Below are 19,037 nucleotides of genomic sequence, written 5' to 3'. Positions count from 1 at the left end.
ATTCAGCCATATATGACATATATAGAAAGGCGTCATTTAATGAAATCATATTGCAAACCCTTAACTTCCACCTCTAGTGTTTCAGCGCATGTAGTCGGGCTGTTATCTGACAGGGCCTTGCGGTGTATGAGGACATAGAATTTGATGGCAGATAAAAACACTCTTAATATTAGTTCCTCAGGGCACTGTAAATCCGGATGACCGCATTTCCCGCCTTATTCCTCGGGAACACGCATATACTCCATGTTGGTTAGCGGCACCCAGGAGGCGCGGCCAACAAGTTGCCGTGGACACGAAACGCTGAGCCGTATTAACTACGTGATGACGTAGCATGTGTTCCGTAGTGTCGCGATTATTGGCGGCCGCCATCTTAGTACGGCGGGGTCTGCGTTTCAAAGTGTTTTATTAATGTTATTATTTTTAAAGGCGGACATATACGTTATTACCGTGCTGTGGGCACAGAGCCGTGGAAATACCAATACATAGTTTAGGGGAAATTTCAGTCAGAACGCAGTAACTTAAATCACCAGTGAGGAGAGCAGGCCGGACCCTGCATTACAGTTCCCAGGTGCTGCCCGGGCCTGAGAGACTCAGGCACCACCATGATTATAGAGGACTTCGAGGCGTTAAAAAACTGGCTGTCAAAGACCTTGGAGCCTATGTGAGTAAATAGCCAATGCTGCGGGGGCTTTTGGACGGGGCTATTATTATACCTGCGTATAATTACAATGATGTCTGTAGGAGGATAAGAAGCGCCGCGTATATTAACATCACCGTTGGTTTATGGCTGCTGTTTACTGACATACGTGGTCTTATTTATAAGGAGCAGTTCTGGTGCAAAGTGATAAATGCGCAGCGCGGATCAGTCACCATGACAGCTCTAGATTTGCTTCTGCTGCTTGCTCTACTTTGGTTACTGCGACAGAGCTGCTCTTTATAGATCACATCTGTTGGATCAAACTGTAAAGAGTAAAGTCTCCATGGAGACCATGTACGGTGATCCATACATTCATGAAACACATCCCATGGCCCTTATGAGTTTCTGCTGTAGGAAAGCTGGCCCTGAATAATGTATAGTTAAATCTGTGAGGTTTCTCCACAGTGTCTCCTCATTAAATTATACAGATCTCAGCCCTTCAATACCATCCAGTATTGGCCCAGTAATGAAGTCAAGGAATTGAAGCCCCAGCCCTCTCTTTAGTTAATAGACCTCATTAGGTACAAGGCCTCCTATGATTTGCTCAGAGGGGAGATTTAGCTTTCATAACTTTGCATTAGTCAGAGAGTCTTGAGGGTGATGAAGACTCAGGCATTCTATAGAGTACCAAGTTGTAGATTGGGCTGACGTGGGAAAAATACCCTAAAACGTATCCAGTAAATGTGCGACCATCCAAATATTGTATTTTAGGAAGAATAATATGTGTAAAACAAACACGGTAGAAGTACCCATTTACTTTGTGGAAAGGTGTGCAGTTAAGTTAATGATGAGATTACTTACTGAGACACACAGGGCCGGCCCGACAATGGAGCCGAGTGGGGCAACCGCTCCAGGCCGCTCCAGGTGCCGCGTGGTTTTCGCTTACCAAGCTGTCAGTACCCGCTCGGCGCCCGTCTCTCTCTCCTCTGCGGCGAGTCTCCCTGTTCGGTCTCGGTGCCGGCTTGTAATGCTGAGTGCCGGAAGATTACCTCATTTCCGGCTCTCAGCATTACAAGCCGGCACCGAGACCGAACAGGGAGACTCACCGCAGGACTGCTGAAAGGTAAGTACAAGGGGGGCGTAAGGGTAGATAATAGGAAGGGAGGGAGAGGAAGGGTAGATAATGGGGGGGGGCAGGAACGGAGGGAGAGGAAGGGTAGATGGGGGGGGGGGCGGCATTTTGCCTTGGGCCAGTCCTGGAGACACGGTCATGTAAATGATAATGCATTAAGATCGTTACTGGTAAGTGTTTGCTGTTTGGTAGTCAACATATGATTACAGTAGTCATTTGCCCATCTGCATCCCTTAACCAGGTTACAAGGTCCGGCCGGAGTCTGCAGAATCCTGACCCGTGTATTGCTCTTTCCTTGATGTATGGAGTCTTCCTTCAAAACCAGGAGCTATGGCTTTTTAATTGCTTGCTGACGCGCGCTTTGGTTCTAATCCTATCGTTTTCTGTTTACAGTTGTGATGCCGACCCGTCAGCTCTTGCAAAATACGTTCTTGCTTTGGTGAAAAAGGATAAGAATGACAGAGAGTTGAAGGCTTTGTGCATAGATCAGCTGGATGTATTTCTACAGAGAGGTAACGAAACAATAGCGAGCGCTGCGAGTTCTGGCGGTTACCAGACAGAATTATGTCATAGAATGGACTCTGTTTATAGAGATTAAAGCTGTATGTGTTATGAGGCGTTTATTTCTTTTGTAACCTGACCGAATAAATGTCCTTTTCCTCCAGACACTCAGGGATTTGTGGATAAACTATTTGAAGCCGTCGGCAATAAAAGCTACCTTGCTCATGCTGATTCTCCTTCGTCGGCCTCTGTAAAACCAGAGGCATTGGAACAGCAAGAAAAAGAAGTGAAGAAAGAGGAGGTATGTGTAAATGAACACCCCAGCCTTCATATGCACTTTAATGCGTATGATAGCTTAGTGATCCCGTTAAGGTTTCATGTTGCCCCCCCCCCCCTTTGCGTTGGTTGATTATTCTGCATAACCCCCCATATGCATTTGCTTCTTTCCCTGCCCTCTGCTTCTAGGCTTGCTGGAGATGTATTCAACAGAAAGCTCTCAAAACATGTTGGCTGATACATATAAAAGCGTTCTTAGGTGACGCGGCTGCACTGGGGTGACCCTTTAAAACAAAACGTCTCCAAAATGTGGTTGATTTTTTTAATATTTTTGTATTAAATTGACACAGCAGACATTAAAGCGATCAATGGAGCATAGCGACTGTCGTTAGTGGTGATGCCTCTGAGGTCCTGGAAGCTTATGCAACTTCACATAAGCTTCAAATGTAAGCTTATTGGCGTTGAATAAAGGTTCCGTCTTCTCTTGGGCTATGGTTTTATCTACTTTCTATTAAACTGTGAAACGGGCCACCAATTTAGATGCATTTCAGTGTGTTTGCTGTGGATTTCTTTCTGTTACTAGTATGTAGGCCTGGCTTCATTCCAGAATAAGCAAGATGCAAATATTTGTTTTCTTTTTAAAGTACACAATATGCAGCCTGAGGTAATGCTGCCAATGTGCGACTAAAGTTACATTTTAAAGAAACTGTGGACGTATTATGCCCTAGTGATCAACGTAAGTTTATCTTCTGAAAAAAGCACCTCTTGAACGTGTCGATGATAGCAGTTTAAATCTTTAACAACGCTACATTTCATCATACATCAAGGACTGTACGTTTTCACTATGTAATGTATGGAAATCATCAGAAATTGTTTAAGAAGTCCCCACAAACAATACTTTGTATAATATAAACCTTCCTTTAGACAAGACAGCAAAGAGACGCACACTAACATTCAAAAGTTTGCGGTCCTTTAGCCGTTTTCTAGCTGCGCTAAAATAATTGCAAAATTAGTTTTAAACGATCAACTAGCCTTTTAAAGTTGGATTAGCAAATGCAGCGTGCCATCAGCTAGCAGGAGTGATGGCTGCTGATAAGGGGCCTCTGTACGCCTGTGAAGATATTCCATTAAAAATCAGCCTTTCCAGCTACGATAGTCATTTATAACATTAGCAATATCTGCATTGGATTTTTGATAAACTTGATGTTATTTTTAATGGAAAAAATGTAGTGTCTTAAATACAATACAAATATAAATATGAAACAAAGCAAGAATTCAGTGCATACCCAACGAATACTATCCAAGAAACATCTAAGGCATAAATAAACTGACACCCAGTGCTACATTGTATGTATGTATATAGTTACATAGTTAATAAGGTTGAAAAAAGACCTAGGTCCATCAAGTTCAACCCTTCTACCTAACCTTCCAATTCTTGATCCAAAAGAAGGCAAAAACACCCTAATTAAGCTACTTTGAATTCTGCCATCAGGGAAAAAATTCCTTCTTGACTCCTAGAGGCAATCGGATTTCTCCTTGGATCAAGAAGCTCTAAAATATTAATGTTATTCTATTTATAGCCCTGTATGTCATGCCTTTCTAAAAAATATCCAGACCCCTTTTGAAGGCATCCTTTGTCGTCTATAAAACCTGTGCTCTTTCAGTCTGAGGGTGACCTCTTGTATATGTGTGTATGTGTGTGTATATATATATATATATATATATATATATATATATATATATATATATATATATATATATGAGAGAGATCTTTCTTTCTTACTTTCCCCACCTAGCCCATGGAGTAGTGGCACACTGGGGAGCCAGATTAGCCATAAGGCTGGAACTGCGGCTGTAGGCCTTGGCGCTACACATACACCACTGGGAATGTTATAAAAAGCATAAGCTAGACACATAAAGTTATGAGCAGACAGGACTAGTATATATTGTACTCTGTTGTTTTCTGGTGTGATGCCTTTATTTCTGATAGGCTCTGTGAGAGAGGTAAGGAAGGCAGCACGTTAATAAAATATAACTATTGTATGAAGCAACCTAACCTTTTAAAGTAATTGTGTTGGGGAGCTGCGGTTAAAGGGATCGCGGTATGGGTAGCTATGTGTATGTGAAGACATGCATGTTTTCTCTTTCTTTTATTTATGTGATAATTGTTTTCTTAACTAAAGGTTCCCAAAGAAGATGAATCAAAGGAAAAAAAAGTTTCAAGAAGGGTTAACCACAGTCCTCAGCAATCAAGCACCCGGCATAGAGAAACTAGGTAATGCGTGAAAGAGTAATAATGTGTGGATGTAGCTGAAGGCTATAGTTCATGGGAAGAAATATGAGGGATTTAAACATACAGAAAGCTTATCACACGTGAGTTTTGTAATCATAAAAGGCCCCAGGAAATGAGTTTGACCAAACAAATGATCAGATGTCTTGGCCCCAAAATGTATACCTTTGTTATCAAATATTTGCCTCTCTGATCATTTGGGCTTCATTTCTCATTCTAATGACTTCTCCCTTAAGAATATAAATACCGTATTTGCTCGATTATAAGACGAGGTTTTTTTCAGAGCAAATGCTCTGAAAAATACCCCTCGTCTTCTAATCGGGGTCGTCTTCTAATCAGACCTCAAATAGAGTCTGATTAGGAGACTAAGATCCAGATCCCCCGCACCGCTGCAGGGGACCTGGATCCTCCTGTCTCACCCCCCCATCATACACACTTACCGGTGCTTCCTGCTGTATTGCCGGGGCAGCGGGTTGACGTCTACGCGATCCGCGTAGACAACGTCCGCTGCAGCCGGAAGGAGGTGTGGCTAGCAGCGGGGGTTGTCTGCGTCCGTCGCGTAGACCTTCCCCGACTGTCAGAGATCTCTGATCTCTGACAGCCGGGGAAAGTATACGCGACGGACGCATACAAACCCCCGCTGCCAACTCCACCTCCTTCCGGCTGCAGCAGAAGGCGACGTCAACCCGCTGCCCCGGCTGGAAGCACCGGTAAGAGAGGGCTGAGAGGGGAGAGAGGAGAGAGGAGAGGGGAGGGGGGGGAGAGAGTGTGTGTGTGTGTGTTAGTTAAATGGGGGCATAGGGCATTTCTGGAGTGGCGTTAAGGGGGCATTTAATAGAGCACTCTGCCTCCTGAAATGCCTTATACCTCCCTATATGCCACTCTGCCCCATAATATGCCTTTTAACCCCCTAAATGCCAGAGTGGCATATAGGGGTATAAGGCATTTCTGGAGGCAGAGTGCTCTATACAATGCCTTTTAACTCCCTTAATGCCACTCTGCCTCCTGAAATGCCTTATACCTCCCTATATGCCACTCTGCCCCATAATATGCATTTTAACCCCCTAAATGCCAGAATGGGATATAGGGGTATAAGGCATTTCTGGAGGCAGAGTGGCATATAGGGGGTCAAAAGGCATACCATGGGGCACAGTGGCATATAGAGGGTTAAAAGGCATATCATGGGCCACAGTGCCATATTGGTGTGGCAAGCCTGGGGGCAGATGTGCGTAACTGGGGGACAGGCTGGAAAATACAAGAAATAAAAACAAAAAAAATATTTATCTCAATCATAGCTTTTATTAAAAAAAATAGTTTACATGAATTAACATTTACTGGTAAAACTTTTTTCCTTTAGGGTCGTCTTATATTCAGGCTTTTTCTTTTTTCCTAAGTTAATATTCAGATTTTGGGGGGTCGTCTTATAATCAGGGTCGTCTTATAATCGAGCAAATACGGTATATGGCTAAAGTCATAAACTCTAGCAACAAAGTCTATCACCTTAGGAGGAAAAGACATCCGATTACAAAATCTGGTCAGAGTGTCCGCTGATGTGCAGCATACACAAGAGAAGGCGATTCCTCTGCTCCGCCAGAAAACGTGTGATCCCTGCGACCAGAATTCATTGTCAGTCCTCCGCGATGCTTTGTTTCAGATGGAGAGTGCTCTGAGACTCACGAGACACCCTGTAGAATAAATGTGTGCTGCAGGATCTCCCCCTCATACTGTAGGGGTGATAATATCTCGCGTTCTGAAAGTGCTTAACTTTTTTTTTTTTCCCCCCCAATTTATTTCTGTTGTAAAAGAGAGAACAGTAGGAAAAGGAGCAATTCTGACCGTGAGAGTTCTTCCGTACAAAATCCGTTCAGATCAGCCGGACAGGAGCAGAATATTGATATTCCACAGAGTCGTTTGAGCGCAAACAAAATTCCAAGTATAAAAACCTCAAGGTAAAATCGCAATAACCTTATTTCCGAACAAATGAATGCACCAAGTTGAATAAATATGATTAATCTGTTCAGTAGTTCACACGTGACCTGCTAGGGTTGCTGCATTAACTTTGGTACAATAAATGTGTGTATTGTGTGGTTTCTTGTTGCTGCAGAACATTAAAACTCTATAGGTTTAGGTCTAGGCGTTGGGCTGTGATACAACAAAAGTAGAGCCAACATTTATTATTTTAACCCAATCACTCAATTTTTTCTTTTTCTTTTCATTTTTAGGGGTAGAGATGATCGAAAGAAAGATGACCGCCCCCGTAAAAGGGAGTACGACCGAAATGTACCCCGACGCGATTCTTATAGGGACCGTTACAACCGGAGACGAGGAAGAAGCCGCAGTTATAGCAGAAGCCGCAGTCGCAGTTGGAGTAAAGAAAGGCAACGAGACAGAGACAGGGATAGAAGCCGAAGCAGAACAAGAAGTAGAACGAGGAGCAGAGGTAGTAATCTGAATCCAGTTAAGGCCTGTAAAGAGTTTTGTTAAATGCATTTAATATATCTTTAATGGTATCTTAACCCCTTCATTTCATGATGCACCATGTCATAACAATACTAGGGTTAAAAACCCTAGGGTTAAATGACAGTCTGGTATGTTGTGCGAAAAGAGATTTAAAAATGCAGGGAGCTGCCTAGCACCCGAAACAGGCCATGGGAACCATCATTGAGGCTGTTTGTTGGGAGTCTTCTGTATTTGAGCGTGTTCCATGCAGGCATCATACAAGAGGTGTTTTAATTATATTCATGTATTACGAATGGCAAACTCTGGCAATTTTCTCTGAGAATCACTAAGCTAGTCCTGCATGATTGGTTGGTCCGGTCACGTGACTTTCAGTAAATCTTACTGATTTAAAACGCTTTAAGCTATTCTTGGAGCAGAGACATGCTGGGGTCATCCCTTCATGACGTATAGTATAGTGAAATTTAGGGCTGCAAGTAACAATTTTTTTCTGATATGCTTTATACCCCAATATGCCTTATACTCCAGATATGCCACTCTGCCCTTCCCACATATGCTTTATACCCCCTGATATGCCACTGTGCCCCCTGATATGCTTCATACCCTAGTATGCCTTATACCCCAGATATGCCACTCCATCCTCCCCAGATATGCCAAAGTGCCCCCATAGATTCACAGACTCGTTCACAGCAAACTGACACAATACTTTTATAAATAAATACAGCATTAATCTTCACTGCCCCAGGATTTAGATTCCAATTAGTTTGCCCCCCCCTTTACCTCTAACTGCACCTTAAGTGAACCTTATTAAATTAAATTAACCCTCAGTCCTCCGCTTTAAACTAACCCTGAAGACCCCATCAACTATAACTGCCCCTAAATTAAACCTAAATGCCCCATTAACCATAACTGCCCCTAAATTAACCCCACCTTCCCTAACTTTCAGCAGCCCAAATATTAATTTTATACTGCTGTCCTTGAAAGTTTTAAATAACCAGATATTTTCTACATCTGCCGAATAAGACTTTACCATTGTTTTCTGAGCGAACTAACGTGTTCCTGCTTCTGTGGAGCTTTAACACAGATGTCGCTGGGGGAATCTATAGAGATGTAGATTATTAAATACTAAGCCACACATTATGTTACGACCAGGAGGACATGCTTATGTTGAAACAGAATATTACTAAAGAAGCAAAGATTTTAAGATTTTAAAAAACAAAATTTATTTTTCTGTGAACCGGTATTTGCTGGCTCTGGGTTACAGGTGGAGGAGGCTCTCCTGAGCAAATCGTGAAGCAGATCAGTCTGAATCCGCAGGCCTTCCTGTAACGGTTCCTGCACCACAATGCCAGGGTACAGCGGTTAGTCTTGTACCGGCGTGATGCCAGGGTACAGCGTTTAGTCTTGTACCGGCGTGATGCCAGGGTACAGCGGTTAGTCTTGTACCGGCGTGATGCCAGGGTACAGCGGTTAGTCTTGTACCGGCGTGATGCCAGGGTACAGCGGTTAGTCTTGTACCGGCGTGATGCCAGGGTACAGCGGTTAGTCTTGTACCGGCGTGATGCCAGGGTACAGCGGTTAGTCTTGTACCGGCGTGATGCCAGGGTACAGCGGTTAGTCTTGTACCGGCGTGATGCCAGGGTACAGCGGTTAGTCTTGTACCGGCGGGATGCCAGGGTACAGCGGTTAGTCTTGTACCGGCGGGATGCCAGGGTACAGCGGTTAGTCTTGTACCGGCGGGATGCCAGGGTACAGCGGTTAGTCTTGTACCGCGTGATGCCAGGGTACAGCGGTTAGTCTTGTTGTACCGGCGGGATGCCAGGGTACAGCGGTTGGTCTTGTTGTACCGGCGGGATGCCAGGGTACAGCAGTGGGTCTTGTTGTACCGGCGGGATGCCAGGGTACAGCAGTGGGTCTTGTTGTACCGGCGCGATGCCAGGGTACAGCAGTGGGTCTTGTACCGGCGCGATGCCAGGGTACAGCAGTGGGTCTTGTTGTACCGGCGGGATGCCAGGGTACAGCAGTTGGTCTTGTTGTACCGGCGGGATGCCAGGGTACAGCAGTTGGTCTTGTTGTACCGGCGGGATGCCAGGGTACAGCAGTTGGTCTTGTTGTACCGGCGGGATGCCAGGGTACAGCAGTTGGTCTTGTACCGGCGCGATGCCAGGGTACAGCAGTTGGTCTTGTACCGGCCCTATGCCAAGGTACAGCAGTTGGTCTTGTACCGGCGCGATGCCAGGGTACAGCAGTTGGTCTTGCTGTAGCGGTGGGATGGAAGGTAATATGTTCTCCCACAAGTTCAAAGCAGACATACTGCGTGGTTCCTGCCGAGAAGATGTTGAATTGTTCCATTGTGCACCCGCGAAGGAAAACCCATTGAACAATTTCTGATCTTCAGGGTTAATGGGGGTCCCCAGGTCCTCAGGAGGTAAAAGCCCTTTCTCCGGTCTCAATGCCAGCATCAAGCTCTCGGGAGATGGTGGGAGGAAGAAGAACGGAGGAGCTACTCTTCCCGCCTCAAGGTCTCCCCAATCAATAAACTGAAAGAAGGGATGGAAGTGGATGGTGGCAGCTTCTTTCAGCCTCTTGGAGGGTTTCTTGCACAGCATCTTCTTTATGAGGTCTTTGGTCTCAGGGTTGAGATGGTCAGGGTACAGCGGTGTGTCCTTGATGACCGATCTGGCCACCTCTTTAATGTCTGTCCCGCCGTAGAATGGTATGTCTCCCGTGGCCATCTCATACAATATAACCCCGTAGGCCCACCAGTCTATAGAGGCATTATACCTCTTACCTCGGTACATTTCCGGGGCTATGTATCCCAGGGTCCCAGCCAAACCATCAGCCGTCTGCTCTCCGAACATGTTCTCCACAGCCAGACCAAAATCTGCTATCTTAAGATGACCCTCGTTGTCCAACAGCACATTCTCTGGCTTCAAATCCCGATGGACGATGCCCTTGCTGTGGAGATACCGCAAACCACAGACTAGTTCGGCAGCGAAGAATGTGGTGATGTTGGGGTCAAGTCTGCCAAAAGTAGCAAGAAGCTTTTCCAGGTCTCCTCCATTTAGGAACTGCATGGCAAAGAACAGGGAGTCCTCTGTCTGGAAAGCGGCATGCATGTGGGTCAGGAATGGGCTCCCCGCTGCCGCTTCCAACACGCGCCTCTCCACCATAGTGCTGCTCCTGTCCTCCTCAAGAAGTTGCTTCTTCTTGATTATTTTAACGGCCAAGAACTTTTTGCTGGTGGTGTCGGTAGCCAGCATGACTTTGCCGAAGCCGCCCTTTCCCAACAGGCCATGGAACAGAAGGCGCTCCAAAGGAATGTCAGATTTAGATGGCTGGGAACTGGCCTCATCTCTCCTCTTCTTCGTATCGCCATGTCCCTCAGTTTTGTCTCGTTTACGCTTTCTGTCCCTGCCTTTACTTTCTTTCCTCACCTTCTTGGCCTGGTTCTTCACCTGCTTCTTGCTCTCCTTTCGTTTTCTTTTCCTGCCACAGGCCACATTAGCGCATGATGTCCCAGCGCCTTGTCCTAGGTGTCTACTATGGTTTTCTGTGGCCTGTTTTAGCATCTCTGGGTTACCTCCAAGGGGCATTTGGCTTACAGGGGGAAGTTGGTCCCGCTCCATCAGCCATAGGTCTTTCTCAGCCCCGTGGTCACCCTTTCTCTGTCGCTCCACTGCTTCTGCTCTCCTTTTCTTATCAGTTTTCTCCATTGAAGTCTTTTTAAACTTCTTTTTTGTGCGTTTCATACTTGTGTTGCTCAATGAAACAACACAACTTCAACACAAAATCTCAGGGATTGACAAAGCTGACCTAATCCTCTAAAGGTTTGAGAGTAATGGCAACGTTGTAAAGCATCGCCTCAATGCATGAAATGTCACGGAATCCTTCTGTCACATTATCGGTTGTGATGTCATATGTCTGCCAGTGAATGTGCTGGGCTTCCAAGTCTGTTTTGTTATACAGTATATATGAATACTTTTTATCTTTTTTCGCTATCGTCATTTATAAAATCCCAAATATTATCTTCATGCAGTGACTGTTCAGGTATGGCTATATACAGTAATATACCCCCCAGCGCGGCATGCAGTACTATAAACCCCCCCAGCTCTGCATGCAGTACTATAACCCCCCAGCTCTGCATGCAGTACTATAACCCCCCCAGCTCTGCATGCAGTACTATAACCCCCCCAGCTCTGCATGCAGTACTATAACCCCCCCCAGCTCTGCATGCAGTACTATAACCCCCCCCAGCTCTGCATGCAGTACTATAACCCCCCCCCAGCACTGCATACAGTACTATAACCCCCCAGCACTGCATACTGTACTATACCCCCCCTCGGTGCTGCAAACCGTACTATACCCCCCCCCCGGTGCTGCAAACCGTACTACACCCCCCCCAGTGCTCTATACCGTACTATGACCCCCCCCCTCCGGCACTGCATACCGTACTATGACCCCCCCCCCCCCCGGCACTGCATACAGTACTATGTATGACCCCACCTCAGTGCTGCATACAGTACTATGACCCCCACCCTGGCACTGCATACAGTACTATAACCCCCACCCCAGCGGGTAATGTGGGATATCACAAAAATTCGCATGAAATTCTTTGATTTTGCTGTTAATAGATATTGGATTTTAAAACAATAGCGCAAGTGATAGTTGGTTTTCAATTTTGGATTATGAGTTGTTTTATTAAAATAAAAACCTTCTGTCTTTTTTATTATTATTTTTTTTTTTTTTTTGTTATACTTGCATTTTGAAACTTTTTGTTGTTATTAACCAGACAAGGATTCCGGGAAACCAAAATATGAAGTTGATAGGCCGGACTCTGCAGATTATTCAGCAGGATCTTCAGTGCCCCACATTGCGTCTCCGCATTACCCAGTTCCAACCCTGTGACTTTCAGTAAATCTTACTGATTTAAAACGCTTTAAGCTATTCTTGGAGCAGAGACATGCTGGGGTCATCCCTTCATGACGTATAGTATAGTGAAATTTAGGGCTGCAAGTAACAATTTTTTCTGATATGCTTTATACCCCAATATGCCTTATACTCCAGATATGCCACTCTGCCCTTCCCACATATGCTTTATACCCCCTGATATGCCACTGTGCCCCCTGATATGCTTCATACCCTAGTATGCCTTATACCCCAGATATGCCACTCCATCCTCCCCAGATATGCCAAAGTGCCCCCATAGATTCACAGACTCGTTCACAGCAAACTGACACAATACTTTTATAAATAAATACAGCATTAATCTTCACTGCCCCAGGATTTAGATTCCAATTAGTTTGCCCCCCCCTTTACCTCTAACTGCACCTTAAGTGAACCTTATTAAATTAAATTAACCCTCAGTCCTCCGCTTTAAACTAACCCTGAAGACCCCATCAACTATAACTGCCCCTAAATTAAACCTAAATGCCCCATTAACCATAACTGCCCCTAAATTAACCCCACCTTCCCTAACTTTCAGCAGCCCAAATATTAATTTTATACTGCTGTCCTTGAAAGTTTTAAATAACCAGATATTTTCTACATCTGCCGAATAAGACTTTACCATTGTTTTCTGAGCGAACTAACGTGTTCCTGCTTCTGTGGAGCTTTAACACAGATGTCGCTGGGGGAATCTATAGAGATGTAGATTATTAAATACTAAGCCACACATTATGTTACGACCAGGAGGACATGCTTATGTTGAAACAGAATATTACTAAAGAAGCAAAGATTTTAAGATTTTAAAAAACAAAATTTATTTTTCTGTGAACCGGTATTTGCTGGCTCTGGGTTACAGGTGGAGGAGGCTCTCCTGAGCAAATCGTGAAGCAGATCAGTCTGAATCCGCAGGCCTTCCTGTAACGGTTCCTGCACCACAATGCCAGGGTACAGCGGTTAGTCTTGTACCAGCGTGATGCCAGGGTACAGCGGTTAGTCTTGTACCGGCGTGATGCCAGGGTACAGCGGTTAGTCTTGTACCGGCGTGATGCCAGGGTACAGCGGTTAGTCTTGTACCGGCGTGATGCCAGGGTACAGCGGTTAGTCTTGTACCGGCGTGATGCCAGGGTACAGCGGTTAGTCTTGTACCGGCGTGATGCCAGGGTACAGCGGTTAGTCTTGTACCGGCGTGATGCCAGGGTACAGCGGTTAGTCTTGTACCGGCGTGATGCCAGGGTACAGCGGTTAGTCTTGTACCGGAGTGATGCCAGGGTACAGCGGTTAGTCTTGTACCGGCGTGATGCCAGGGTACAGCGGTTAGTCTTGTACCGGCGTGATGCCAGGGTACAGCGGTTAGTCTTGTACCGGCGGGATGCCAGGGTACAGCGGTTAGTCTTGTACCGGCGGGATGCCAGGGTACAGCGGTTAGTCTTGTACCGCGTGATGCCAGGGTACAGCGGTTAGTCTTGTACCGGGTTGATGCCAGGGTACAGCGGTTAGTCTTGTACCGGCTTGATGCCAGGGTACAGCGGTTAGTCTTGTTGTACCGGCGGGATGCCAGGGTACAGCGGTTGGTCTTGTTGTACCGGCGGGATGCCAGGGTACAGCAGTGGGTCTTGTTGTACCGGCGGGATGCCAGGGTACAGCAGTTGGTCTTGTTGTACCGGCGGGATGCCAGGGTACAGCAGTTGGTCTTGTTGTACCGGCGCGATGCCAGGGTACAGCAGTGGGTCTTGTACCGGCGGGATGCCAGGGTACAGCAGTTGGTCTTGTACCGGCCCTATGCCAAGGTACAGCAGTTGGTCTTGTACCGGCGCGATGCCAGGGTACAGCAGTTGGTCTTGTACCGGCGCGATGCCAGGGTACAGCAGTTGGTCTTGCTGTAGCGGTGGGATGGAAGGTAATATGTTCTCCCACAAGTTCAAAGCAGACATACTGCGTGGTTCCTGCCGAGAAGATGTTGAATTGTTCCATTGTGCACCCGCGAAGGAAAACCCATTGAACAATTTCTGATCTTCAGGGTTAATGGGGGTCCCCAGGTCCTCAGGAGGTAAAAGCCCTTTCTCCGGTCTCAATGCCAGCATCAAGCTCTCGGGAGATGGTGGGAGGAAGAAGAACGGAGGAGCTACTCTTCCCGCCTCAAGGTCTCCCCAATCAATAAACTGAAAGAAGGGATGGAAGTGGATGGTGGCAGCTTCTTTCAGCCTCTTGGAGGGTTTCTTGCACAGCATCTTCTTTATGAGGTCTTTGGTCTCAGGGTTGAGATGGTCAGGGTACAGCGGTGTGTCCTTGATGACCGATCTGGCCACCTCTTTAATGTCTGTCCCGCCGTAGAATGGTATGTCTCCCGTGGCCATCTCATACAATATAACCCCGTAGGCCCACCAGTCTATAGAGGCATTATACCTCTTACCTCGGTACATTTCCGGGGCTATGTATCCCAGGGTCCCAGCCAAACCATCAGCCGTCTGCTCTCCGAACATGTTCTCCACAGCCAGACCAAAATCTGCTATCTTAAGATGACCCTCGTTGTCCAACAGCACATTCTCTGGCTTCAAATCCCGATGGACGATGCCCTTGCTGTGGAGATACCGCAAACCACAGACTAGTTCGGCAGCGAAGAATGTGGTGATGTTGGGGTCAAGTCTGCCAAAAGTAGCAAGAAGCTTTTCCAGGTCTCCTCCATTTAGGAACTGCATGGCAAAGAACAGGGAGTCCTCTGTCTGGAAAGCGGCATGCATGTGGGTCAGGAATGGGCTCCCCGCTGCCGCTTCCAACACGCGCCTCTCCACCATAGTGCTGCTCCTGTCCTCCTCAAGAAGTTGCTTCTTCTTGATTATTTTAACGGCCAAGAACTTTTTGCTGGTGGTGTCGGTAGCCAGCATGACTTTGCCGAAGCCGCCCTTTCCCAACAGGCCATGGAACAGAAGGCGCTCCAAAGGAATGTCAGATTTAGATGGCTGGGAACTGGCCTCATCTCTCCTCTTCTTCGTATCGCCATGTCCCTCAGTTTTGTCTCGTTTACGCTTTCTGTCCCTGCCTTTACTTTCTTTCCTCACCTTCTTGGCCTGGTTCTTCACCTGCTTCTTGCTCTCCTTTCGTTTTCTTTTCCTGCCACAGTCCACATTAGCGCATGATGTCCCAGCGCCTTGTCCTAGGTGTCTACTATGGTTTTCTGTGGCCTGTTTTAGCATCTCTGGGTTACCTCCAAGGGGCATTTGGCTTACAGGGGGAAGTTGGTCCCGCTCCATCAGCCATAGGTCTTTCTCAGCCCCGTGGTCACCCTTTCTCTGTCGCTCCACTGCTTCTGCTCTCCTTTTCTTATCAGTTTTCTCCATTGAAGTCTTTTTAAACTTCTTTTTTGTGCGTTTCATACTTGTGTTGCTCAATGAAACAACACAACTTCAACACAAAATCTCAGGGATTGACAAAGCTGACCTAATCCTCTAAAGGTTTGAGAGTAATGGCAACGTTGTAAAGCATCGCCTCAATGCATGAAATGTCACGGAATCCTTCTGTCACATTATCGGTTGTGATGTCATATGTCTGCCAGTGAATGTGCTGGGCTTCCAAGTCTGTTTTGTTATACAGTATATATGAATACTTTTTATCTTTTTTCGCTATCGTCATTTATAAAATCCCAAATATTATCTTCATGCAGTGACTGTTCAGGTATGGCTATATACAGTAATATACCCCCCAGCGCGGCATGCAGTACTATAAACCCCCCCAGCTCTGCATGCAGTACTATAACCCCCCAGCTCTGCATGCAGTACTATAACCCCCCAGCTCTGCATGCAGTACTATAACCCCCCCAGCTCTGCATGCAGTACTATAACCCCCCCAGCTCTGCATGCAGTACTATAACCCCCCCCAGCTCTGCATGCAGTACTATAACCCCCCCCAGCTCTGCATGCAGTACTATAACCCCCCCCCAGCACTGCATACAGTACTATAACCCCCCCAGCACTGCATACTGTACTATACCCCCCCTCGGTGCTGCAAACCGTACTATACCCCCCCCCCGGTGCTGCAAACCGTACTATACCCCCCCCCAGTGCTGCATACCGTACTATGACCCCCCCCCTCCGGCACTGCATACCGTACTATGACCCCCCCCCCCCCGGCACTGCATACAGTACTATGTATGACCCCACCTCAGTGCTGCATACAGTACTATGACCCCCACCCTGGCACTGCATACAGTACTATAACCCCCACCCCAGCGGGTAATGTGGGATATCACAAAAATTCGCATGAAATTCTTTGATTTTGCTGTTAATAGATATTGGATTTTAAAACAATAGCGCAAGTGACAGTTGGTTTTCAATTTTGGATTATGAGTTGTTTTATTAAAATAAAAACCTTCTGTCTTTTTTATTATTATTTTTTTTTTGTTTTTTGTTATACTTGCATTTTGAAACTTTTTGTTGTTATTAACCAGACAAGGATTCCGGGAAACCAAAATATGAAGTTGATAGGCCGGACTCTGCAGATTATTCAGCAGGATCTTCAGTGCCCCACATTGCGTCTCCGCATTACCCAGTTCCAACCCTGTGACTTTCAGTAAATCTTACTGATTTAAAACGCTTTAAGCTATTCTTGGAGCAGAGACATGCTGGGGTCATCCCTTCATGACGTATAGTATAGTGAAATTTAGGGCTGCAAGTAACAATTTTTTCTGATATGCTTTATACCCCAATATGCCTTATACTCCAGATATGCCACTCTGCCCTTCCCACATATGCTTTATACCCCCTGATATGCCACTGTGCCCCCTGATATGCTTCATACCCTAGTATGCCTTATACCCCAGATATGCCACTCCATCCTCCCCAGATATGCCAAAGTGCCCCCATAGATTCACAGACTCGTTCACAGCAAACTGACACAATACTTTTATAAATAAATACAGCATTAATCTTCACTGCCCCAGGATTTAGATTCCAATTAGTTTGCCCCCCCCCTTTACCTCTAACTGCACCTTAAGTGAACCTTATTAAATTAAATTAACCCTCAGTCCTCCGCTTTAAACTAACCCTGAAGACCCCATCAACTATAACTGCCCCTAAATTAAACCTAAATGCCCCATTAACCATAACTGCCCCTAAATTAACCCCACCTTCCCTAACTTTCAGCAGCCCAAATATTAATTTTATACTGCTGTCCTTGAAAGTTTTAAATAACCAGATATTTTCTACATCTGCCGAATAAGACTTTACCATTGTTTTCTGAGCGAACTAACGTGTTCCTGCTTCTGTGGAGCTTTAACACAGATGTCGCTGGGGGAATCTATAGAGATGTAGATTATTAAATACTAAGCCACACATTATGTTACGACCAGGAGGACATGCTTATGTTGAAACAGAATATTACTAAAGAAGCAAAGATTTTAAGATTTTAAAAAACAAAATTTATTTTTCTGTGAACCGGTATTTGCTGGCTCTGGGTTACAGGTGGAGGAGGCTCTCCTGAGCAAATCGTGAAGCAGATCAGTCTGAATCCGCAGGCCTTCCTGTAACGGTTCCTGCACCACAATGCCAGGGTACAGCGGTTAGTCTTGTACCGGCGTGATGCCAGGGTACAGCGGTTAGTCTTGTACCGGCGTGATGCCAGGGTACAGCGGTTAGTCTTGTACCGGCGTGATGCCAGGGTACAGCGGTTAGTCTTGTACCGGCGTGATGCCAGGGTACAGCGGTTAGTCTTGTACCGGCGTGATGCCAGGGTACAGCGGTTAGTCTTGTACCGGCGTGATGCCAGGGTACAGCGGTTAGTCTTGTACCGGCGTGATGCCAGGGTACAGCGGTTAGTCTTGTACCGGCGTGATGCCAGGGTACAGCGGTTAGTCTTGTACCGGCGTGATGCCAGGGTACAGCGGTTAGTCTTGTACCGGAGTGATGCCAGGGTACAGCGGTTAGTCTTGTACCGGCGTGATGCCAGGGTACAGCGGTTAGTCTTGTACCGGCGTGATGCCAGGGTACAGCGGTTAGTCTTGTACCGGCTTGATGCCAGGGTACAGCGGTTAGTCTTGTTGTACCGGCGGGATGCCAGGGTACAGCGGTTGGTCTTGTTGTACCGGCGGGATGCCAGGGTACAGCAGTGGGTCTTGTTGTACCGGCGGGATGCCAGGGTACAGCAGTTGGTCTTGTTGTACCGGCGGGATGCCAGGGTACAGCAGTTGGTCTTGTTGTACCGGCGCGATGCCAGGGTACAGCAGTGGGTCTTGTACCGGCCCTATGCCAAGGTACAGCAGTTGGTCTTGTACCGGCGCGATGCCAGGGTACAGCAGTTGGTCTTGTACCGGCGCGATGCCAGGGTACAGCAGTTGGTCTTGCTGTAGCGGTGGGATGGAAGGTAATATGTTCTCCCACAAGTTCAAAGCAGACATACTGCGTGGTTCCTGCCGAGAAGATGTTGAATTGTTCCATTGTGCACCCGCGAAGGAAAACCCATTGAACAATTTCTGATCTTCAGGGTTAATGGGGGTCCCCAGGTCCTCAGGAGGTAAAAGCCCTTTCTCCGGTCTCAATGCCAGCATCAAGCTCTCGGGAGATGGTGGGAGGAAGAAGAACGGAGGAGCTACTCTTCCCGCCTCAAGGTCTCCCCAATCAATAAACTGAAAGAAGGGATGGAAGTGGATGGTGGCAGCTTCTTTCAGCCTCTTGGAGGGTTTCTTGCACAGCATCTTCTTTATGAGGTCTTTGGTCTCAGGGTTGAGATGGTCAGGGTACAGCGGTGTGTCCTTGATGACCGATCTGGCCACCTCTTTAATGTCTGTCCCGCCGTAGAATGGTATGTCT

The 19,037-nt window shown here is 46.6% G+C and overlaps 1 protein-coding gene across 5 annotated transcripts in view; it reads left to right on the top strand.

The window, feature by feature from the left end:
* The first annotated feature begins 602 nt into the window (after positions 1 to 602).
* Positions 603 to 19,037, top strand: part of LOC149299885 (RNA-binding protein 26-like) — a 37,963-nt gene continuing 19,528 nt past the window's right edge. For all 5 annotated transcript variants that reach the window (XM_089485808.1, XM_089485810.1, XM_089485807.1 and 2 more), the window contains exons 1-5: positions 603 to 661; positions 2,163 to 2,281; positions 2,435 to 2,571; positions 4,730 to 4,821; positions 7,059 to 7,276. In XM_089485808.1, the coding sequence (XP_089341934.1) occupies positions 603 to 661; positions 2,163 to 2,281; positions 2,435 to 2,571; positions 4,730 to 4,821; positions 7,059 to 7,276 (625 nt within the window). The remainder of the gene's footprint in view (positions 662 to 2,162; positions 2,282 to 2,434; positions 2,572 to 4,729; positions 4,822 to 7,058; positions 7,277 to 19,037) is intronic.

This window comes from Sceloporus occidentalis, unplaced genomic scaffold (assembly GCF_023333645.1).
Source record: "Sceloporus occidentalis isolate IW3139 unplaced genomic scaffold, rSceOcc1.0.p SCAF_27, whole genome shotgun sequence".
In the NCBI taxonomy this organism is placed as follows: domain Eukaryota; kingdom Metazoa; phylum Chordata; class Lepidosauria; order Squamata; family Phrynosomatidae; genus Sceloporus; species Sceloporus occidentalis.
The sequence above is the reverse complement of the archived record's forward strand: the minus strand, read 5'-3'. Positions and strand labels throughout refer to the sequence as shown.